This window comes from Mobula birostris, chromosome 3 (genome assembly GCF_030028105.1).
Source record: "Mobula birostris isolate sMobBir1 chromosome 3, sMobBir1.hap1, whole genome shotgun sequence".
Lineage (NCBI taxonomy): Eukaryota > Metazoa > Chordata > Chondrichthyes > Myliobatiformes > Myliobatidae > Mobula > Mobula birostris.
The window spans coordinates 174,915,323-174,941,273 of NC_092372.1; the positions used below are offsets into that span (position 1 = coordinate 174,915,323).

At 40.2% G+C, this 25,951-nt stretch overlaps 1 protein-coding gene across 6 annotated transcripts in view; it reads right to left on the reverse strand.

Moving 5' to 3' along the window:
- Positions 1 to 25,951, reverse strand: part of cdk14 (cyclin dependent kinase 14) — a 633,043-nt gene that overhangs the window by 420,004 nt on the left and 187,088 nt on the right. For all 6 annotated transcript variants that reach the window (XR_011885468.1, XM_072253720.1, XM_072253724.1 and 3 more), the window contains one exon: positions 1,374 to 1,468. Coding sequence is in view for 5 of the 6 variants with exons in the window: in XM_072253720.1 (XP_072109821.1) it covers positions 1,374 to 1,468 (95 nt within the window). In the remaining variant the exon portion in view is untranslated. The remainder of the gene's footprint in view (positions 1 to 1,373; positions 1,469 to 25,951) is intronic.

The following is a 25,951-nucleotide window of genomic DNA, read 5'->3' on the forward strand; positions in this document are numbered from 1 at the left end:
CTGACCCCTGCAGTTGGCTCTCCCATCGGTGCTGCTCTCCGGATGTTTGCTCCCTGGAAGACAAGCTGGGTTGCCTTTATCTTCTGAACCAATGCGAGGTGAGGAACTGCTGCATACATGTTCTTGCAGGAACATGGCTTCAGGACAACATCCTATGTATCATCAATCTCCAAGCATGCCACTCAAGGATTTGTACTTTTTTTTTTTGTGATTGGTATATGTTATTGTAACTATATGCGCTGTGTGTGACTGCATGTAATGTATTTGCACCTTGGCCACTGAGAAATGGTGTTTCATTTAGCTGTACACATATATATGGTTGAATGACAATAAAGCTTGAAGTTTTGAGTACTTGTACCTGTCCAATACATTTAGAGACATTTCACCATCTGTCGTTCACTGCCTTCAATTCCTTTTCTCCAATATATTTATACCACAAGTTTTTTTTCCATTTAATTTCAATTTTGATTATATTCCTTTCCAAAATACATTTATGTTATCTACAAACTAATTCTGCTCAATTTGCATTTTATTTTAATGCTACATGGAAAAACTCAAGAATTATTCATTTTTACTTTTGTCACCATTATGCATCTCTGCATACAAAACCCGAGAGGAAAATTGCATTGTTACAGCCTACTGAATTACATACTTGTCACACAAAATTCCTTATTGAATTGTTCAATATAACATCTCAATCCTTCATCCAGAAAATTAATTCTGCTCCCAAAAGTTAAACATTGATGTGCATTTTCCATTGACTACAACACTTAGTTGATCCCTAAGTTGGACCATATATTTTACTGGTTTGGGCATTGTACACTGAGACAAACCAAAAGACAAGCAACTTTAGTAATGTTGGTACAGTAAGGAAAAAAAACTTCAAAATCACTGTTCTTATTTATTCATATTATATTTTTGCACCTCCATGAAAAAGATAGGTAAAACAATATCAATTATATAGAAAATATTATTAAGTAGAGATAACATCTTGGAAAAAAATACTTCGGCTTTGTAGCATGATAAATTTTTGTGATCGCTTCAGACTTCCAAGATTTCCATTTCTGTTCCAGTTTAACCAGTTTAGTCACTTGCTGTTTCTAATGTAGTTATATTTCAAATAAATACTTCCTTACAAGCTTTATAAATTATTGAAATTTATCATTTATCTTGACACAACACTAATATTTAAAAGCCCTTGCAGTCCATATCTGAAAACCAACATCCTCAATAAAAAGTTTCTTCTTAATAGTCTTCACCCATTATTTGCTGGTTTTCTTAATGGTTTAAAATTATGAAGACAAATAAAACTTTGAAAGGAAGGGTATCCAAGCAAACAATTGCAAACAATGAAGTTATGCCGGAACACTTACTTGCTTTTTCCTTTATATACTGTTGCATAGGACCCTTCACCGAGTTTTTCCAATTTTTCATAGGAGTCAGCTTTTCCAAATTTCGGGCTTGTTGGCTAGAGAAAAACAGAACAACACAATTGATTGATATCTTAAAGTTTCGAAAATTAATGTTTTTCTTAACCAAATTATTTTCTGAACTATCAGAAAAGTGTAATTTTGTGCTGTTGTTAACCTTCATATACTGCTGTTAATATCTCCATAATATGGAAACATTAAAACATGTATTGAAAATATTTTCTATTACTAAAGAGTGATTCAAAGTTCAAAGTAAATTTATTATCAAAGTACATCTATGTCACCATACACAGCCATGAGATTTATTTTCTTGTGGGCATACTCAATAAATTCAATAACCATAATAGAATCAATGAAAGAACACACCAAATGGGTATTCAACCAGTGTACAAATGACAGCAAACTGTGCAGATAGAAAAAGAAATTAAGATAATAAATAAATAAGCAATAAATACTGAGAACATGAAATGAGGAATCATTAAGTGAGTCCATAGGTTGAGGGAACATTTTGTGAAGATGAGTGAAGTTATCCCCTCTGGTGCAAGAGCATGATGGCTGAGGGGTAATAACTGTTCTTGAACCTGGTGATGTGGGTACCTGTACCTTTCTTCCTGATGGCAGCAGCGAGAAGAGAGCATAACATGGGTAATGGGGGGGTCCCTGATGATAGATGCTGCTTTCCTGCGATGATGCTCCATGTGGATGTGCTCAGTGGTGGGGAGGGGTTTCCCCATGATGGAGTGGGCCATATCCACTACTATTTGTAGGATTTCCCGGTCAAGGGCTTTGGTGTTTCCATACCATGCAGTGATACAGCCAGTCAATATACTCGCTGTCACACATCTATAAAAGTCTGTCAAAGTTTTAGATGTCACGCCAAATCTTAACAAACTCCAAAGGAAGTAAAGGCGCTGCTGTGCTTTCTTCATAATGGCACTTCAGTGCTGGGCCCAGAACAGCTACTCTGAATTGATAACACTGAGGAATTTATAGCTGCTGACCCTCTCCACCTCTGATCTTTTGATGAGGACTGGCTCATAGATCTCTGGTTTCCTCCTCCTGAAGTCAATATTCAGGTCCTTAGTCTTGCTGATTCATCTCCGCCTTTGATTCGTTCTAAGACAGTGGTGTCATCAGCAAACTTGAATATGGCATTGGTGCTGTGCTTGGCCACACAATCATAAGTATAAAGCAAGTAGAACAGGGGCTAAGCACACAGCCTTGCAGTGCACCTACGATCATGGAAATCGTGGAGGAAATATTGTTGTCAATCTGAACTGACTGGGGTCTACAAGTGAGGAAACCGAGGATCCAATTGCACAAGGAGGTATTAAGGCCAAAGTCTTGAAGTTTATTGATTAGGTTTAAGGGGATGATAATATTGAACGATGCGAGGTGAATGATAAATTCCAGAACAACAAAATAAAAATCTACTAGCAATATCCTACATTTCTGTCAGCATTTGAATGTGAAAAGTCCCATTCAACATGCAGCAATAGTTCTCACATTATCAGCTCTTTTCCAAACAAGCATAATTATATTACCTGCAAAACTTCAACATAATACAAATGGATATTATCATAGATATTGAAGTGAGGTGGTCTGAGGATTATGATAGATTTAGTAAATTAGATTATGCAAAATTGTTACTCCTGGGAGTAGTTAGTTGCTCTGTAAATTAAGCAATGCAATCTGGATGGGCACAAACCACCTGCTGACCCAACTATGGAAAATCAATGCAGAAGTGGAAAATTTGATGACATTAATAATAGCATTAGGAGTACAAGTAGGTAATCTAGCTAACAATTTACTGAAGGACACAAATCAGTTGTAGAATGTGGGGGACAAATGACAATTTAAATTTATATAAATTGATAAAATGGATTATCAGTCATTTAATTGTCTATCATTAGAGTACTCAACAAATGAGACAAAAAAGATTTAGATAAGCTTTCACCAATTGATGGATTGCGGAGGAAATATAAAATACAAAGCAAATCAATTCCAGAAATACATTGCTAGAACAATTAAATACAGATCCACAGAAGTAATGCAAAGCTATACCTCTTACTAGAATATTGTGAAAATATTTTACAAAGCTGCATTCCAAATAATGGTCCTGCCCAAGTAAAATCATTTGACTGACAGGATGTGGGGAGAAAATGAAGCATAAAAATGCACAGTTAGCACAACAGCATTACAGCATCTATGATCACCATTTGGGGTTTGATTCCCACTGCCATCGGTGAGGAGTTTGCCCATTCCCCCCATCATCACATGGGTTTTTTTCTGGGTTCTCTAGTTTCCTCCTGCATTCCAAAGACATTTAGTTAGGACTTGTAAGTTGTGGGCAGACTATGTTGATGCCAGAAGCATGAAGACACTCGTGGGCTGCACCCTGCATAATCCCCAGACTCTGTTGGGTGTTGACGAAAAACAATATATTTTATACGTTTCGATGTACATGCGACAAATGAAGGTAATCTTTAAGCAATACAATTAGGCAAATTTTGGAACACTTCCCAATCCATACTCCACCACCAAATACTAGAAAAAGGGTAATTCCTTTTCACATAAGGCCATGGACACCTAGTCCACTGAAAATAGAAAAACTTAGATCAACAAATTATTCAACTAAGCAGTAAAGATATTGGAATGAAGGTGGATAAATTAACTTGTGATGCAATTCGATCATTATAAACATCTGAGGGGCTCCTGTCCAATATTCACCATCTACTCACAACACTTGGATTTAGTAGAACTTGATATTACATATCAGCATAAATGAAACTGCAGCTCTCTATTTTTGTCATTCCAGTTCTACAGTGCAATATTGCTGCAATACCAATACTTCCTGTCGGAAACAAAGATCTTCCACAGATAACTTTCATAGTAAAATTAAATTATTAATCACTGCCAAGCTGGAGTTCCTGAAACTGACTTCAGAGAAACAGCCTTGCCAGAGCATGACAAGCAATGACAGGCAGAGACAGAGCAAAGTTAATTTATCTGAAAGTCAAACAAGGTACTAAACTCGTAGCATGTTTGTTCAACAGATGAAAAGCTACACAGTGATTATCAACAAAGCCGTGATGAAGTTTAAATAGCAAAAACAACTTTGTAATTAGTAGACTCCATTTAGCATGTATTGCCTTCTTTTGTTTTTTAAAAGTGTGCAGAAGCAATTAGAAATTTTTGAAAGGCAAGAAAGAAATCCAATGGCATGAGCGAAATATTGACAAACAGCAAAACAAAGAACTGGGATAAAATAAACAGTGCTTAAAGTGGAAAATGATCAGAAATACCAATCTGCACTAGGACCATTTTTGTTCTCACTATATGTACACTCTGTGGCCACTTTATTAGATACAGCTTTACACCTGCTCATTAATGCAAATGTCTAATCAAACAATCATGTAGCATAAAAGCATACAGATATGCTTAAGAGGTTCAGCTGTTGTTCAGACCAAACATGAGAAAGGGAAGAAAAGTGACTTTGATCATGGAATGATTGTTGGTGCCAGATAGGATGGCTTGAGTATCTCGGAAACTGCTGATTTACTGGGATTTTCACGCACAACAGTCTCTGGAGTTTACAGAGAATGGTGTGATAAACAAAAGGGAAAAAATCCAGTTAGCAGCAGTTCTGTGTGCAAAAATCCTTGTTAATGAAAGAGAAATGGCTAGACTGGTTCAAGCTGACTGGAAGGTGACAGTAACTCAAATAACCACATGTTACAACAGTGGTGTGCAGAGGAGCATCTCTGAATGCACAACACATCAGATCTTGAAGTAGATAGGCTATAGCAGCAGAAGACCACAAACATATACTCAGATGCCACTTTATTAGGTACCTCCTACACCTGATAAAGTGGCCACTGAGCATATATCTTCATTTTATTGTCAGGATTCATACGTGAGGATTCTCTTTGTTGATTTCAGTTCATCCTTCAATCCCATTACCTCTGAGCTTCAAACTTAATGGAAAAACTTTGGAAAATCTCCAAACTTAATGGACCAAATTCCATCTGCAAGTGGAAGACAGACTTTTTCTCTAACAGGAGACAGTATGAGACATTACGCAGCTGGTGCTCTCTCCCCTTTCCTATTTTTTTTCTATAATTAGGACGTTTCCAGCGATTCATCGGTTAAACTAATGAAGTTTGAGGACGACACCACTGTCACTGACTAATTACCAGAGGTAGCAAATCCAAATACCACCACAAGGTATGTTGGTGTCCCGGTACAATCACAATAACTTGGAGCTGAATGCCCTCAAAACTGTGAAGATGTTTATCGACTTCAGAAGGGATATGTCTCCTCTCCACCCAGTCACCATCAACAACTCTATAGTTAGCGCCATTTCAACGTTCAGGTACCAGGCTATCATTATTTCACAGAACTTCATGTGAAAGAATTACATCTCCTCCATTAACAAAAAGGCTTGGCAAAGGATGTACTTCTTGCTGCATCTTCTCTAGAACATACTGATGGAATTCTACACTGCCATCATAGAGAGCATCCTCACATCAGCCATTACTGTCTGGTTTGGTGCAGCATCTTCTCACACTATACAATACTACAGCAAACTTTTAGGACAACAGTAAAGATCATTGCTGCAGTCTACCATCATTGCAGAACTTGTATGCGTCCAGGACAAAGACACAGGCCGGAAAATCATTGCCAACATTAGCCACCCAGCAGTGTGCCATTTCCAATAGCTCCCTTCTGAACAGTGCTATATAGAGCTATTGAAACAAAAGTTCATGCTATTTTAAAAGTTTCTTCCCCCAGGCAGTTAATCTGATCAACCATTCTAGTTAGACCCCCCCCCCACCCTCTCTATCTATTACTTTAGTCACTGCACTGACCAAGTGGTTAAGGCATTGGACTAGCGACCTGAAGGTCGTGAGTTTGAGCCCCAGCTGAGGCAACATGTGTTGTATCCTTGAGCAAGGCACTTAATCACACATTGCTCTGCGACCACACTGGTGCCAAGCTGTATGGGTCCTAATGCCCTTCTCTTGGACAACATTGGTGTCGTGGAGAGGGGAGACTTGCAGCATGGGCAACTGCTGGTCTTCTATACAATCTTGCCCAGGCCTGCGCACTGGTGAGTGAAGACTTTCCAGGCGCAGCTCCATGGTCTCACAAGTCTAACAGATGCACTGCACACACATTAAATCACTTTTGATCACGCTGCTTACATTGTAAAAATGTTGGTATTTATGCACGTTTTATTCAATATATTCAACGTCCAGTCAGGATTTTGTGCAACATGAAGGGGGAAATTCAGTTGTTAGTATTATAAGGGTTCCCTGATGCCACCCTCAAAAACTGTCCTGAGATACACCTCACCTCTTGATTAATTTCCTGGTCAACTTCAGTCCAAGGTTGTGTTGAGTGCTGGAGTTAAGCATTCCAGGTGTATTCCAAACGGAGTATTAAGAAGATAAGAAACTGAAGCAGCAGCAGCTCATTCATTATATAACCATCCCTGCCTCAATACATTCACCATAAAATCCCGGCCAATTTACTTGTAATCTCAGTGCCACTTCCCTGCACATACCCTCAAATCCCTTAATAACTAAAGCACTATCAAGTTCAGTCCTAAACATGCACAGCGACTTGAGTTACAAGGCACACTTGGGAAAAAATTTCAAAGATTCATCCTTCTTGGGTGAAGAAATGTCTTCACAAGTCAGTCCTGAATATCAATTCCCTTCCTGTGAGTCTGTGAGCCCTGGATTTGGACAACCAAGCCAGGGAAAACAGCAGCCCCATAACTAACTCATCAATGCACAAAATTTTGGACATTGGAGAGGATTTAAATGCTACTTAGATCCATTGTCAATCAACATATTTCACATTTTACTGATGACTGACAGTAAACTGGCTGCTATCGGCAAAATGGCAGCAGTCTTCTTTTATGTTAACAAGATTCACCCAAGTAGTTTCCAAGTTTATTAGCAGCGATGCTACTTCTGACATTCTTCTGGAACAGCTTGGAGAGGTGCAGCTGGCTCAAAAAAAGTGTGCACCCTTTTGCTTAAGTCCCAATCTCAGTATTTCAGATATAAAACTTTGTAATCACTTGACTAAAGGCACATCAAAGTACAAAAAAAACAGACCTAGGAGAATAATAATGACAAAAGTCAAAAATGTAGCAGATAGTGGAAATCTGAACCAACCACTGTTATTGGGAGAACCACAGATGGCGATGAAGAGGCATACAGGAGTGATATAGATTCTCTGGTTGAGTGGTGTCACAACAATAACCTCACGCTCAACATCAGCAGGACCAAGAAACCGACTGTGGACATCAGGAGGGGAAAGTTAAGAGAACGCACAGCAGTCTGCACTGAGAGGTCAGGGTGGAAAGAGTGAGAAGCTTCAAGTTCCCGGGCATCAACATTTTGGAGGATCTATACTGGGCACAACACATTGATGCAATCATGAAGGAGGCATGCCAGTGGAGTTTTAGAAGATTCAGTTTGTCACCAAGGACTCTTACAAATTTCTAAATGTGTACGATGGAGAATGTTGCATCCAATGGACAGGATCACAAGACTCATCATGGGCCCAACCCGCCCTGTTACTGAGGACTTCTTCAAGAGGCAGTACCTCAAGAAGGTGGCATCAATCTCCGAAGACTCTCACCACCTTGGACGTGCCCTTTTCCACAGAGCGACTCAGTAGTCGCTTTGCTCCCTCCATCAGATTTCTGAATGGTGCATATTGCTCAAACAGAAACCCTTCCACATAATTCACAAACACCATCATTGAGTTGTTGTGTTCATTTTGAGAGACCGTGTCTGACGTGATGATGTCAGTGTAAGGCGACTGCGTTTGGGTTGTTCATGATGAAAGTAAAGGGCTGCGGCTTTTGTTAACCATATAAAACAACTCTCGTATTTTGTATTCACAAAATCCTACACTGGTGATGATGATACTTTGGACAATTCCTGTGTTATTCAACAACATGTCAACCAACGCAGTCACTGTGAAGCTGTCAGAGGTTTCGGAACAGATGCTACTGCACAGGCACCCGTTTGTGCTGGGAGAAATCACCTCAGACAATATCAAATTGTACTATGTCGTAGTATTGCTAACTAGTTCCACTGCAGCCAGAGTGGTGAGTCTACTAGAAGATGCCCCTGCACGTGATTAGTATGTCACTCTGAAAAGTCACCTACTACAGACTTTCAGACCATCTGAATCTGAGCACACCTAACAATTGCTTTTCTTGCCTAGGTGACGCTAGGCCATCAGAACAAATTAACTACATGCTATCTCTCCTGAGCAATCATCATTCTTACTGTATTTTTAAAGAACTCTTTATGCAACAAATGACTAATCAACTTTGCACAGCCCTCGTGTGAAGGACTATAGGGACTTGCTAAAATGGCCAATAGTCTACACTCAGCCAGGCAGAGGTGCATCGTTCCTCCTCCTTTCCCTGTCTCAGTAAGACCTGTCAGCAAGCAGAGCCTCTAGCAGGTGCCTGCGTCTCTGAATGAAACAGCGCTAGGTCTATGTTTCTACCACGCATGTTTCAGCACAAACACCAAGTGCCAACTGCCATGCAACTTCGACAGTGCCAGCAAATCAGGACATCAGAGGTCTGTAAACACCATGAGTTCCAGCTGTCAGTGTTACCTATTGTTCATTATGGATATCCTTTCGGGGCAATGCTCCCTGTGCGACACAGGTGCTCAATTGAGTGTACTGCCCATTGATTATAAGTCAGGGAGTGATGGGCTCTCACTGGAGGCTGCCAGTGGTAGTAGGATCCAGACCTACAGGACACAACGCATGATGCTCTGCTTCAGTGGACAATGCTACACATACTTTGATTTGCTAAGGTTGCTAGACCTCTGCTCAATGCTGATTTCCTTGCACCAAAGGACTGTTTAATAGATCTTAAGAACTGCTGGTTTGCAGATGCAAAGGATATTGTGTCGTTACCCTGTACCACCAGTAAGTGTCCCATAATGACTCTGTCTCACGGATGCATCACCACATGTGAATTCACTCACTTGCTGGGTGAATTCCCAAACCTCACCAAGCTCACTACAATCACAAAAGCATGGGATCAAGCACCGCATTGCCATAACTGGCTCACCAGTCCATAGCTGTACATGTAGACTGGACTCCGTAAAGCTGGCCAGCATAAAGGTTAAGTTTGCCAACGTGGAAATGCTTGGCATTGTATGCAGGTGGAATCGCCCTTGGGCTTCACCCCTGCACATGGTCCCCTAGTCCAATGGTGGTTACTGTCCATGCAGTGATTAACCCTGCCTTACCGAGGCCTCCACTCCCAACCATTATCCGCTCCCACATATTTAAGACTTTTCAGTACACTTAGCCAGAAAGGAAATTTTTTTCTTAAGTGTCAGGAGCTACCATCAGGTGCTTATGCGTACCAAGGCCATTCACAAACCTGCTGTTATAATATGCCATTTCCCCTATTTGAGTTTCTGTGCATGTTGCTTGGGCTGAAAATGTAGCACAGACATCCAGCAACTAATGGACGTGTTAAAAGAATTAGATTTTCTTTTGTTTACCTGGGCAACAGAATAGTCACCAGTGGATCAAAACCTAACACTTATCATGTCTCTGCACTTTTCAAGCACTTGAGCTAACATGGGCTAATTAATTATAAACTCTGCTAAATGGTAGTTCAGGTTGTCTACTACTGACCTTCTTGGCCACTGCATCTCTGCTGAAGGTGCGACACCTCTGCCGTCAAAAGTCGCCGCTATTACAGACTTTCCACCGCCCCACACTACCAAAGCACTGCAAGTGTGTGTGCAGAATTAGGTGTGCAGAATTTCTATCACCGTTTCATTCCACAAGCTGCTGAACTTATGCTCCCCTTAAAGGCAGAGCCCCTAGTCACATGCTTGAGTGGTCAGTGGACATGACCAGAGCATTTGACAACACCAACAAGCCCTTTTGAATGTAACTCTATTGCTGCACCCACTCTTCAATGAACCTACAGCCATTACTACTGACAGCTCAGATTATGCTGTGGGTGCTGTGCATGAACAATTGGTTAGAAGCCTGTGGCAGGCACTTGCCTTCTTCAGCCGGCAACCCCACCCTCGAGAGGAAGTACCGCATGTTTGGTCATGGGCTTCTCATTCTCTATCTGGCCGTCCATCATTCTCGGTTACTGGAAGGTCGATATTTCACAGCTTTCATTGACAGGCGAAGGCCAAGGTGGCAGACCCTTAGTCTGCACACCATCTGGCCTACATTTCAGAATTCACATTTGACGTACATTACACTGAAGGAAAAAACAATGCTGTGGCCAATTGCCTCTCACGGCCTGCCATCGATTCCGTGCACCTCGGAGTTGATTGTGCCAGCCTGGTAGACTACCAAGCTTCCAACTCAGACATCCAGGCTTACAGGACAGCATTCACTGTCCTGTGGTTAGCTGACATCAAGTTCAGGGACACATGAGTTTTTCTCCTGTGCAATGTCTCAACTGGTGTCTGCAAACTGGAGGCACACTGTTTTTAACTCCATATATAGCCTCTCACATCTGGGTGGGGAAGCCTCACAGAAACTGGTGGCTTTGAAGTTTGTGGCATGGCCTCAGGAAGGATGTGTGAGACTAGAGTGCAGCCTGTGTTGTGTGTCAGTGAGTGAAAATTAACCGTCACGCGTTCAGTCATAGTCATACTTTATTAATCCTGGGGGAAATTGGTTTTCGTTACAGTTGCTCCATAAATAATAAATAGTAATAGAACCATAAATAGTTAAATAGTAATGTGTAAATTATGCCAGTAAATTATGAAATAAGTCCAGGACCAGCCTATTGGCTCAGGGTGTCTGACCCTCCAGGGGAGGAGTTGTAAAGTTTGATGGCCACAGGCAGGAATGACTTCCTATGACGCTCAGTGCTGCATCTCGGTGGAATGAGTCTCTGGCTGAATGTACTCCTGTGCCCACCCAGTACATTATGTAGTGGATAGGAGACATCCACCATCAGCACATTTCAAGGTCCCTAAGCGATGGTTTGACCATGTCAATGTGGAGTGGACCTTGTTTGTTCCCTGCCCTGTAGTTTCATGATCTCCTTATCATGATGGACCGTACCACCAGGTGGCCAGAGCTTGTCCCCCTAGCGTTGACAACGCCTGTGGACATGACTTGGGCGTTAATCAGTACCTGGGTCACTCAGTTCAAGACCCCATCCGATATTTCTTCCGACAGCAGTCCCCAATTCACTCAGACCTCTAAACTGCAATGGCCCAGAACCTCGGTGTTAAATTGCGTCACGCCATGGCGTATCACCCACAGTCCAATCGCCTGCATGAGCAGTTCTTTAAAGGCTGCTTTAAAAGGCCTCCTTTTCGGACAAGTGCTGGCACGATCGTCTCTTGTGGGTCTTGCTGGGGTTCAGAACGGCTCCAAAAGAGGACCTGCAGTCCTCTGCAGCTGAGTTGGTGTATGGGCAGCCGCTACAGGTGATTTTACTCCCGATGCCATGGCCACCTTGTTGGTCAGTAAATGTAATTCTCTTACACCCATGCCTACCTCCCATCCTAATGTATAGCACTTGTGGGTTCCAACTGGCCTACGTCCTAGCTCCATGATTTTTGTCTGCCATGATGCACATCAATGCCCCCTTAAAGCCCCCTTATGATGGCCCATTCTGCATTTTGGAATGGAGCGAAAAGACTTTTATTGTAACAAGAAAGGTAATCCTGAATTTACTTCTGTAGATTACTTTAAACCGGCCCACCAGTGGATGCTTCCAATACCATACTCTCTGCTTTATGTCATTACCATGGATGTGTCAGCACACCCCTGGACGAGCCAATGGCACCTGCTGTTACTCCAACCAAGGCATACAGGGCCCGAGGTGAACAGCTCATACGAGCTTCCGACAGACTCACACTGCCGGTTTTGATGAATTCTGGGTGGGGCCAGTGTAGGGTAATGCAATGGGTGACACATATTGTTTATAATAAAAACTGTTCTATATAATCCACAAACAACATCATTGAGTTGTTGCATTCACTTTAAGAGACAGTGTCTGATGTAGTGACATCAGTGTCGGTGTTTTTGGCTTGCCCATAATGGAAGTAAAGTGCATGACATTTCTCAGCACAAAAAATGACTCACATGTTTTATTCACAAATCCTCCAATCTCTACTTCAGATTTCCTTTTATTGCACTATATATTTTTGTAATTTATTGTAATACTTAAAAGTCTTTGCATTATCCTGCTGCTGTGAAACATGTCATATGTCAGTGATAGTAAATCTGATTCAGATTCTGAAATAAAAACAAGAAATGCTAGATACACTCAGCAGGTGAGGCAGCACCTGTGGAAAGAGATAAAGGATTACTGTTTGTTTAGGTCAAAGACCCTCCATCAGCAGTAGAAGAGAGAGAAAACTTGGTAATTTTAAATTGCAGAGAAGGTAGGAGAAGACGGATAGGAGAAAGGGAATAGTTGTGAAAGGGGCAAGGACAAGGTTGTCATGGAGATAAACTACAGAGGTTCTCCAATTGATCGGTTAGTGGGGAAGAAAGTGGAGTAATAAGTTGTGAAATTCAGGGTTAGTTGTGCTAATGGAGAGAGAAAAGCTACAGTTTGTAAAATGTGGTTACAATATTGTAGGAACTCAGCAATACAGGCAGCATCAGTGGAGGGGAATAAAGACCATTCAGGACTGATGGAATGTCTCAGCTCAAATTGTCAACTGTGTTATGTACTGATGAAGGGTCTCGGCCCTAAACATCAACTGTTTATTCTCCTCGATAATTACTACCTGAATTGCTGAGTTACTTCAGCATTTTGTGCATTCCAGCACCTGCAGAAATTTAGAATGTATACAGTCGTTATATAGTTTTAAGCATCTTTTGCATACAAATGCTAGATTCACAGCATACAGGTTACTAACATGATTCAAAGTTCAAAGTAAATTTTATTATCAAAGTACATAAATGTCACTACATATAACCCTAAGATTCTTTTTCTGCAGGCATGCTTAGCGAATCTATAGAATAGTAGCTGTAAACTGTAAATATCTGGAACTGTTAACTGTAAACAAACTCTGCAAATTCAGATATAAATAAATAGCAATAGATAACGAGTATAAAATAACAATATAACTGAGTCCTTCAATGAGTGGAGCTAGCCCCTTTTGTTCAAGAGCCTGATGGTTGTGGGGTAGTAACTGTTCTTGAACCTGGTGGTGTGAGTCCTGAGGCACCTGTACCTTCAATCTGTAAAGAGTATGGACTGGCTGGTGAGGATCTTCGATGGTTGATGCTGTTTTTCTACAGCAACGTTTCACGTAGATGTGCTCAATGATTGGTAGGGTCTTATCAGTGATGTACTGGGCCAAAACCACAACCTTTTGTAGGGTTTTCTGCTCAAGGACACTGGTGTTCCCATACCAGGCTGAAATGCAGCCAGTTGGCATATTTTCCACCACACTTCCCACATCTGTAGAAGTTTGCCAAGGTTTTCGATGACATACTGAACCTCCACAGACTCCTGAGGAAGTAGAGGTGTTGTTGTGCTTTCTTTGCAATAATATTTATATGTTTGGGTCCAGGACAGGTTCATTGAGATAGTGACACCCAGGAATTTAAAGTTACTGACCCTCTCCACCTCTTATGATTACTGCCTCATGGATCTCTGGTTTCCCTCTCCTGAAGTCTACAATCAGTTCCTTCGTCTTACTGACATTAAGTGAGAGGTTGTTGCTATTACACCACTTTGCCAAGCTTTCAATCTCTCTTCTGTGTGCTGATTCATTGCCACCTTTGACACGGCCCACAGCAGTGGTGTCGTCAGCAAATTTGTTTCAGGTGTTGAAGCTGTGCTTAGCCACACAGTCATAGCTGTATAGCGAATAGAGTAGGGAGCTAATTGCACATCCCTGCAGTGCTCCTATATGTGGACGAGATGTTTTTGCCAATCTGAATTGACTGGATCCACAAGTGAGGAAATCCAGGATCCAATTGCACAAGGGGGTATCGAGGACCAGTTCTTGGAGTTTACTGGTTAGTTTCTGAGGGGACGATGGTGTTAAATGCCAAGCTGTAATCGATAAAGGGCCTGATCTATGCATCTTTGCTGTCCAGGTGTGAGAAGAGCATCTGCCGTAGACCTGTTGCTTTGGAAGGTGAATTAGAGCAGATCCAAGTCACCATTCAGATAGGAGCTGATATGCTTCAACACCAGCCTCTCAAAATATTTCATCACTACAGATGCAAGTGCCACTGGTGATAGTCATGTAGACAGGTTACCATGCTCTTCTTGGGCACCAGTACGATTGAAGCAGGTGCATACCACACATTGCCACAGTGAGAGGTTGAAGATATCCGTGAGTACACCAGCCAGTTGATTGGTACAGATCTTCAAGATACTGAGACTAAAGGATCATCAGGAGCCATGGGGGTGTGCAATGGTTCCTCCCTGTTCTAGTGGTCAAAGTGAGCGTAGAAGGCATTGAGCTCATCTGGAAGCAAAGCTCTGCTGATCCCTCAGTCACAAGATTTAGCACTGTCTGTGGCTATGGCATTCAAACCCTGACACAGCTGTCAAGCGTCCCTCATTGATTCCAGTTTGGTCCAGAAATTCCACTTTGACTGGGAGATGGTTTTCTGGAGATCAAACCTGCCCCTCTTTTAACATTCTTGATCTCCAGACTTGAATGCATCTGATCTGGCTCTCAGCAGGTTGCGGATTTCACTGTCCATCCAGGGCTTGTGATTGGGGTAAACCCTGAACATTTTGTGGGGACACACTCATCCACATGTTTTAATAAAACCATGATGGCAGATAAGAAATCATAGATATGGGGAGAAAGATTCTGGGACAATTTTCACTGGCGCAGGGAAACGTATTAATAAGTTCAATTGATGTTATAAAGTGATACAGAATTTGCAAAGGTGACAAAGACTACAGTCCCCTAAAATTTCTCTCAAGCTTTGAGCAATGAATGATAAACATTATGTTTTGGGACATAACATAGATTTAATATGGTTCAGAAAGAAACCATTCAGCTCACTGAGATAATGATGGCTCCTAGGAGCGCACTCCCATAGCATTTTAACTGTCAGTAGGATCTGATTTTGGTGCCTGTAAAGAGGTGGAAACAGTATCAATCAATGCCTTCAAATAAGAATTAGATTTGCATTCGATAATTTGCAGAGATATTCCAACATAGCCTGTTAAGTACTAAAAGCCTATGCAATTCTCATTTTAAGGCTCTAATTTAGAAACATAGAAAACCTATAGCACAATACGGACCCTTCGGCCCACAAAGTTGAGCTGAACATGCCCCTGCCTTAGAAATTACTAGGGTTACCTATAGCCCTCTATTTTTCTAAGCTCCATGTACCTATCCAAAAGTCTCTTAAAAGACCCTATTGTATCCGCCTCTACCACCGTTGCCGGCAGCCCATTCCATACACTCACCACTCCCTGCGTAAAAAACTTACCCCGGCATCTCCTCTGTACCTACTCCCCAGCACCTTAAACCTGTGCCCTCTTGTGACAGCCATTTAAGCCCTGGGAAAAAGCCTCTGACTATCCACACAGTCAATGCCTCTCATCATCTTATACATCTCTATCAGGTCACCTCTCATCCTCCGTCGCTCCAAGGAGAAAAGGCCGATTTCACTCAACCTGTTTTCATAAGGCATGCTCCCCAATCCAGGCAACATCCTTGTAAGTCTCCTCTGCACCCTTTCTATGGTTTCCACATCCTTCCTCTACTGAGGCGACCAGAACTGAGCACAGTACTCCAAGTGGGGTCTGACCAGGGTCCTATACAGCTGCAACATTACCTCTCGGTTCCTAAATTCAATTCCACGATTGATGAAGGCCAATATACCGTACGCCTTCTTAACCACAGAGTCAACCTGCGCAGCTGCTTTGACCCCAAGATCCTGATTCCACTCATCCTCCAACTAACGAATTCTGAATGTTAGTCAACAAGTTTAAGAAGTTGTTATTCATATTATATTGCATTCTGTGCCGATATTCTAAGCTTTGTGTGCCTGGAGCTCCTGAGCCACCCCCTAACAACTTTCCTGTACATATCCCATTTAAACCACTCACAAATCTCCACCATAAAACAAATTGCTGGGAGAACACAGCAGGGCAAGCAGCACTTGTGAAGGCAAGCATCAGGATCTGAAACAGGGTCTTGACCTGAAACACAGACCATCGCAAATGCTGCTTGATCCCATGAGTTGCTTCAGCATTTGTTTTTTTGCTTCAGGTTCCAGCATCTGGTTCTTGCATCTCCATGTCTTGTACATGTCTGTCTGATGTCTCATTCATCTTCTTTATTATTTGAAAATGTGATCTTCGCTTCACCCATTATATTAATAGCTGCAATCTCTCACCCCTTGTACCATTCTGATAAGTGATTTCTGTTCTTGTCTATGATCTTCCCATCCTTCTTAAAAAGAATGGCGGCCATAGTGTGGCCTGGTTAATGTTTTGTACAGGTTCAAAATCACTTTCCTGATATCCAGCCATCTGTTCCACCTGTGGTAGAGTCTGTGGGTTGCAAATTAGCCTCATCATTCACCCTAAAACTCATAGAACCAGACTGGAAACAAGATATCCTCAAGACCGAGGGATGCCTTTGAACACAATGATTCAATGCCTTTATTTATGAATCCCAGGATTCCACATGCTCTGCAAAACACTCTCCCAACATACCCTCTACCTTCAAAGATTTATCCACATGTATACCTTTCCTATTTTGGCACAATTTTATTAGAAATTTGTCTCTGCCTTTGACTAGCTAAAGCCTTCTTGCAGTCTGCAGTGTCCTCTTCACTGTTTCACACATTTTCTTAGCTTTGCATCATTTGAAAATGTGGACATCTTAACTGCACACTCCTACCCAACTCATTAACAAATATACATATTAAAAGCAATGATCCTATATCTGTGTGTGTGCGTGTGTGAGTGTGCGTCTTGTGTGTATCATATTACAGATATATCAATAATTCACCTCATACGTGGACTTGGAAAATACTGAGTCAATAAGTTCCCTATCCCCCAAATATTGCATACATCAGCACACCCAAGAATCTGTGGTTCACTTTTGCTCATTGTATCAGCAGCTAGTGAATGTCGACATACTTTATTTTCAAAGAAACATGCTGTTGTAAGAGTAGATATTTTTGACAGATAATCATCCTTTTGATAGCAATCACAGTACAAAATAGTTTCTACAGCATAACACCTATCCATTTCATTACAATCCACATGAATCACAGCTTGATTGAGCGAAAGTGAATCCTAATGGAAAATTACGACTTGCAGTGACCTGGTAGCTCCTTGGAGGGCTATATAGTTCAGGTTTTCATGAATTTTTCATCAGCATGAATCAGTTTTCCACTGTCATTTTATTAGATATTTTCACAGAGAACAGTACCTTGCCTCAATGGTCAGGATATAAAACAAATGGCAAACCTTATAACGTAAAATCAAATCACAGAGGCATCAGATCATCTGCAAAAATTAAACTTCAAATAAGATTTGCTCAAATAGAAACCCAGTCAGTGATGAAGGGTGATTTAATATTTAAATACTTTAAAACTTTTGCAATAACTATCAAACATTATGATTCTAAGTAAAGGTAAAACTGTGGTTGTGAAATGTTGAATTTTATACCATATATTTGAAAACTACCATTCCTTAGACTTATTCCTACCCACATGATATTGATAAACAGTTTTCTTGACATAACTCAGAGTTTAAATGTATTTTTAAACACAGAAAAAAACACAGAAGATGATCACAAAGTCATTTCCTTGCAAGGAATGAACGATGTATATTCTTATCTATTAAGTCAATTATAACTTGTCAGTTATTTTTGAATTTATTTAGGAAAGCTGAATTCTTACATTTCCAAATGACAGCTTTAGTGTAGAAATGTCTCCTTAGTTGCTTGTAATAATCAAATAAGAAAGTAGCAGCTATGTAATAGTGTAGGAGTTTTGCATCTGTTTTCTATCTACATTACATTCTGTGTTGTGTGCTTATTATGTTTATTGTGGTAGTTATTCATGTGGGTGGGGGTGTTCTAAAAGCCAAGGGTATAAGTTATGTATTCATGTTTGTTCTCGGCAGTTTTGTTCTGGGAACCGCCGGGGTGTCATGTCTTTCATTGACTGCTTAAATGCACCTAATTGCATCGTTTCAAAGTTGTTTGTTTTGCTAATTGCCAGTAAAGGATCGAATACATTTCTTTGACTTTATGGAACATCATTACTGGAGTGATTGGAGGGTGTGTCATACAAGAATAATAACCCGTGCTAGGCTGCCAGCAGTGGCAATTGGTTTGCTAGAATTGGCCACTACAAATAGAGCTTGGCTTTAGAAATCTTGTTTCTAAATGGGTTGCTGTGTCATGCAAAATCAGTGATGAACTTCACAACTCACCCTAGGGTACAGAACTCTTACAGCACTACCACTGGTATCCATATTAATGCAAAGAAACTCAATTCTAATACATTATTAAAATTTCTTTGTATCTATCAATACTTCAATTGGCAAATTTTGATAATTTCAAGTAGGCAAGATACAATACCTACACTTCTAATAATAGCATTGAAGCCTAATGATTTATTTCATAAATGTACCATCTGTCTTTGCACTCTGTTAAAAGGAGGTGGGGGGTGGATAAGAAGAGACAGTGAATGTTTGTGGCTGCCAATTAAAAATCCAGTAACAACTGCTCCACAACTACATATGCAAAAGTCAGATAAGGGCAGAATCAGACTCAACAATAATATCTAATTCCTCTTTTACCCACTACTTAGCAGCCAATACAATGCAACATTGTATTGGTCATACACAAATGAATATCACTGGGAGATGGTAACAGAGTTATGGGCCAAAAAAAAACCCCAAAATGCCTTGGAGGGAAAGGTGGGTAAGAGGAGAATGGGGTGGGGGGAGGGGGGAAATGGGAAGGGTTTGTAGGATACTGAACAAAACTTTAAAGCGATTATTTTGATCCAAAACACATCCATTCACACAGCAAAAACCGTGCTTTTTATCATTTAGACCAAAGTAGTTGTAAAAGGCAGTTTATTCCATTCCTGCAATGCTGACATTATACGAGTCAAAAAGGAAAAAAAATCAAACTAAATTATTTGATGAGATTATGATTACTGAACCTCCTTAAAATATGTAACAATTCAGCTATTGATACTGTGCCACAATTAGCTTGTTATTTATCCATTGATGAGCTGTGAAGGGACTTAATTGGGTACTAGAAGCAAAGCACAAGCCACAGCTGGGGCCTGGATTTTTATTCAGCTGCATCAAAGGAACAGATTATCATCTCTCTACTAGTCATTATAGATTCCAAACAAAATGGTTTCATATTGTTTCGATTACACATTCAAATAAACATTACATCCACAGCTCAAAAACCATCAAAATCTTGCCAGTTATTCACCAACATTGCTCAGAGAACACAGAAGTTCACCATTAGTGGAAATTCATTAGTGGAACAAGGACAGTGTGTTTTTCAAGAGTAAAGGTAAGATTTCCCATTGCACTTTTGATATTATATAACTGTTGGAAACTGTGTACAAAGAAGAATACAGCTGTTGGAAACCGTGTACAAAGAAGAATATCATCCCTCTGAGATCTGAAAATCATTCAAAGAAGTCACTCAAGAAACTATAAACCAGATAGTCAATGACTTTGAAGTTAGAATTTATCTCAAATTTACCTCCCTGCTTTAATGGAAGTACGTACTGTTTAAAACAAATACGTTAACACTTCTGCCAACCGAAAATGATAGACAACTTTCAGATAAACTCATTAAACATCGTGCAATCCAAGTCAGAGTAATTTCAGAAGTAGTATCAGTGACTCTGCAAATTTGTTCCAGTTCAATCTGTAATTGCTAGTTCTGGAGATCGAATCCAGGTACAGGAAGCACAATAAAAATTAATGATTTTTTGACAAATGAAATATCAAAGCACAGCAAAACTAGCAGCAACAGATCAGGCTTATTAAATGTAGCCTCAGAGGAAAATCTCACAGCTCAGCATACAAGGATTACCATCACATACTGATAATGGACTTCTGGTTCCATGTGGCTTAATAACACTGAAAAGTCTTCTACTACGTTTCACTGGGTGAAGCAAGAAACATCTCATTAACACACCAAGGAATCCTGCATTTTAGTGCATAAAAACCACTGTGCAAATTTGTCTCAGAGATGCAGACAGAAACGGAGAGGGCAGCTAGGATCTATAATTTATTGCAGTTGTTCCCAAATTTTTTGGGTTATCGCACTGCTTTGTTCCCAGACCACCCTCCCAGTGGTTATCTCTCCCTCTCCAGTCATTACATAAAAATGACAAATAACTCTCATTTAAGCTACACAGTGAAAGAAAATAGGAACTGCAAATTCAAAGCAGTGACAAACAATTGCAAACATTATTCAAATCTATTTAAAGTTACAATTATTTAGATACCGTAAAAGCAATTTTCATCAACGATTTCAAAGTGTACATTAGTAGTCCAACAATTCACAGCTTCATTGCTTTTTCTTTTTTCCATGAAATGAATGAGCTTGGTGCAGTGATATCAGCTTCTCAACATCAGGCTGAATGTCACTCAGAAGGAAGCTCAGATCCCCACGTTCAGTAATTTACAGTTGGTTTCGTCGCTTCGAAAGAAGTTGTGAGACTACACTAAAACCACACTCCACTAAATATGATGTTGGAAAGGCAAAAAAGAACTTCTTGACCTTTTTCTACAGTGCAGGAGAGTGTTCAGAGACTTCTTCCTGCAACCAAAAGTCTTGATATACTTTTTTCGAACCTTGGCTTCAGTTCAAAGTCATTTTATAGCGAAATCAGTTCCTCCTCCATTCTTCCTATTATTTCCTCATTACAAGTGTTCAGGAATGGATTTATTACCCAATCTGGAATTTGTATTGAGAGAAGTTCCTGAAATCTCTCTGAAATGTCTTTAAGCAGCTCACTCAGGCGGGCATATTATACCTGGGGATCATCATTTGGTATTCTTTCTTTCTCTACCAACTCAGGCTATGTCCATACTAGACCGGATAATTTTGAAAACGCCAGTTTCACGTAAGAACAATAGACGTCCACACCAGGCATTTTTGAAAATATCTCCGTCCACATTAAGACAGATATTTGGGCGAATCTCCTCCTACTGGGATGCACAGGACACACAGAAAACAAGCGAAGAGGAAACGGTATACTTGGTGCGCATTTGTCCAGTTACAGAATAGAAAAACTTAAAAGGAAATTGCCAAACGAAAGGCTTGGTGCACATTTGTCCAGAAACATTTCCTACAGTCATAGTCTCTTCACCAATGAAAGGGATGACAGCTACAACTAAATGCAATAAGGCTTGTCACTGGGTAAAAGTGAAATTTGCTGTTACTTCATTTGTTTGCCTTTACTTCTGCCATGTCCTTGTGTATTAATCTGCTGTACTTAACGTGCAACAAAATGAGTTACTGCGCAAACGTGACAATTTCATCTACTGAACACTTGCGTAAGCAATACATTAATAAAGCACCTTGTTAAATGTATAAAACATGTCTGCATTTCCATACAAAGTTACATTAGGCTGTTACACATCTATTGTCAGATATTGTTGTGGTGCTGGAGGTTGCATTCAAGAAAATAATGAAATGCTGCGCTGCCGCCACCATTTGTTCTGGCACGTCATGACAGTGGTTTTAAAAATAGCCGGTTACCCCGTACACACTACGCCGGATATTAAGCATTTTCAGATTTATTCACTCTGGAGAGCGTTCCTGAAAAGCTCCGTTTTCAGGGGAGGAAAATGCCGTTTCAATGTGGACGGCGGGTCAAAACTAAGAGAAAAAGCTTCGGTTATGGATTTACCCAGTCTAGTGTGGACATAAACTCAGCAAGGCTTGGAAATTGGAAAAGATTGTGACAGCAATATTGCACTTAAATAGGATTAATTCATACAGAAAACTGGATTTGACTAATTTGACTTTGATAAGATTTACATCATTTCCTTGCAATTGAAGATTGATTTCACTAAATTTTGCAAAAAAATTCTGACAAATAAGCCTAATATTCTTGAGTTGGTTACTAAATGAAGCATTCTAGTCTTCAAAGAAATTTATCAGTTTTAAAAGTGCCTCAGGCAGTTTCCTTTTGTGAGCCATCTGACTTCTGTGTGCAACAGCAAGCATTCGAACTATTCATCATTCTCAACACAAAACTCTGGAAATAGTCGAGAACTGAGAGTATGGGACTTGATTTTATTTACCACTGTGATAACAGTATTTAATGATTTGTGCAGCCAATCACTTAGAATTTTTGCTAAAAGATGTTGTCTGTGAATTACACAGTGAATGGTAAAAATGTTAGGTACAGCTTTTTCCAATAAAGTAATAACCCTGCAGTGGTGTCCTCTTACTGGTGGTGCCCCATCTGCTGCACAAGAAGGAACGTTAGTGAGCAGAATGTCCTTCTCCTTGAAAAGTTTCTCAACAACCTGAAATATTGTCACTCCTTCATACATGTTTCTAGACCGCTTGCAATTAACAACTTGTTACTTGAAAAATGAAGCATGCTTTCATCTTTTGTGAAGTAAACATAACAAAGAAGCAAAGATTTGTTGCCTGGCAAAGGTGATTCATCCAACTGCAGAGCAAATTCTGTTGTCTTAAGTATGTTGCATAATTTGTCTTCTACATTCTAAGACATCTCACTTATTCATCTTTGAATAAAGTTGTTGTTTTAATTTCTTGGTCTGGTGACTTTGAGTGGCTGGGTGGAGATACATTTCTATCAAAGGAGGCGTAAGCCAGCCAGCGGTGTAGTGGAATCGGCACCCAGATTCAAATCCAGCCAGCTCCTTGCACGCTTTCCATCCATGCTGGGTTGAGCATCGAGCTAGCAACGCAACCTCGTAAAAAAAAAGACAAAATTTCCAAAGAAACAGTAAGGTTGCTGCCTGATGCCCCACAAGGCATGGAAAGGAACAATAACAACAAAGGAGGTGTAAGGCACTCCTTCCATCTGCTAGCCTGTAGATCACCCTTAGGCAAGGTGTAGCATCTGCTTAGCCCCCCCATCCCCAATAAGGGTCACGTGAAGCCATGGGAACAGGTAGTGGATGGCCGTACGAACAGTTGATGCATATCCTAAGTCCTGGTTATGTGACCACTGACTGCAGGCAGACAATCTCTGAAGGGTACTGGTAATGCCTGTCTTGTAAAGACACTGCTTAGGTGACAATGGCAAACCATTCTGTAGAAAAATTTGTCTAAAGTAATCATGGTTATGGAAAGACCTTGACTGCCCACGTCATACAACACGGCACATAACGAACAACAACTTATGCAAAACCATACTCAGTACCTCCCTTACTATGGGCAGAATCAGTTCTCCTCCAATTGTATGGGGCTTTTCAGATTTAGCAATGAGCAATGAAATATTGTATGAAGTATGCAAACCATCACTGTTTTGTTGAATACAGCCCAACAGGAACTGCAGTCCAGCCAGGAATGAGCGAGACTTAGCCTTGGACCAACTTTTGCCGACAACACCTGTTATGTTTTGTCACTCCAAAACTAATCAGAAGAAAGACACAGGAGAACCAGAGATAATTTTTGTACGTGTGCGTCTCGCTATAATAAAAAAAACTAAACTAAACCAAACCATTTACATGCCACATCCCTTGCAACAGTCAACTGTAAGGGAATTAAAGAAGGTACAGAGTGGTGCCCAGCAGTGTTGAAGGATGGCGCTGAAAAACTCAAACATATCAAGGGTAAAACAGTGTTAAATTAAAATGCCATCCTCGTCACCACTATTATGTTTTGTAACTCTAAAACTAATCCAAAGAAAGAGAGAGAAGATCCGGGGATAATTGGTGTATGTTTAGTTTAGTTTTTTACTTTAACGAGACACACACATACAAAAATTATCCCAAGTTCTCCCGTGTGTATTTTTTGATTAGTTTTGGAGTCCTAAAACATAGCTGTGGCAACAAGGAAGTTTTAATTGAACCTGAGATGACTCCCTACCTGTTAGAGCATTAAAATAAAACTCAGCGAGAAACGATCAAGTAAAAAAACAATGCAGCACATGCTTCTTCGGGAAGGGACAGTCACATTAGAGCTTTTTTTTTTAAAAAAGCAGAAAACAGACAAATTCACGAGTTCATAAACAGCAAGTATTGGGTGATAATAATCATAAACTTAAAAAAAAGCAGAAGTGGCTGGCTGTATCAGAAATATAGATGTGTTTGATTGCACAAGAGATAACTAGATGTGTATACTGAGTGAATGGAAATGTATTTTGAAGCAAATGAAACAGACAATGAGAAGTGAGTGCCACTTTTACTGGGTGCATTGGATTTAAAGGCATATAGTTTACTTAGAAATTTAACTGCTGCAATGAAACCAGCTGAAATGAGCTTTGCTGATATTGTGAAAGTAATGCAAGAATATTTAGAACCAAAACCACTGTTGATTGCAAAACACTTTAGGTTTCATAAGCGGAATAAAAAGGAAGGGGAGCCCATTTTAGCATGAATTGAATTGAAGAGATTGTATAAGTACAGTCAGTTCAGTAATAGGTTTAATGCACGAAGCAAACACATAGTTAGTGGAATCTTACACGAAAGCATTCAAAAATGGTCCTAACTGAAGCAGTATTTACATATAAAAAATTAGTTGAAATTGCTATTTAAATGGTAACAGCAGATAGAGATGCAATTAAGTTGCAATCAGGAATGCAAGTGAGTGTGATCAAGATTGCAACATCGAAACAGAAACCGGCGTGGCTGAAGAAATTGGTTACCATTGTGCGGGAGTTCACATTCACCAGACCAACGCAGATTTAAAGGCAAAACTTACAGAAAATGCAACAAAGTAGGAGATATACAAAGAATAAGTCAGGCAGACAAATATATGGACTGTACAGGGAAGGAAAAAAGATAAAAATTCAAGATGCAGATTCAAAAAGAGCACTAATCTGCACGCTGTTGATAATGAAAAGTTTGACACAGGACTGAATATCCTTAAGATTTACAATGTGAAAACAATAGACAAGCAATATGGCTTACAACAGAAGTGAAATGAAATTGGACACTGGTTCAGCTGTTTCAGTCATTCCACAAAATAAGTTTGAACATCATTTCAAAGATACTGAACTGAAGCATACAGATTATCCAACAAAGAGCTTATAACTCCTGTGGGAACAGCACTTGTAACAGTGAAGTAAAACAGCCAACAAGCCACATTGTTAGCTGTACAGCATTGTGAGGGTGTGATTGGTGGAGACGACTCCAACATGACTGGAAATCTCATCCCCGTTGCCACTGTTATGTTTTGTAACTCCAAAACATAAAAACTAATCAAAGTTAGACATGTTATTCCCAGTCCATGTTTCTATTTCGATTAGTTTTTATGTTTCAGAGTTACAAATAAATACACCACCATTTCCTTGTTGTAACATGAAGGGGT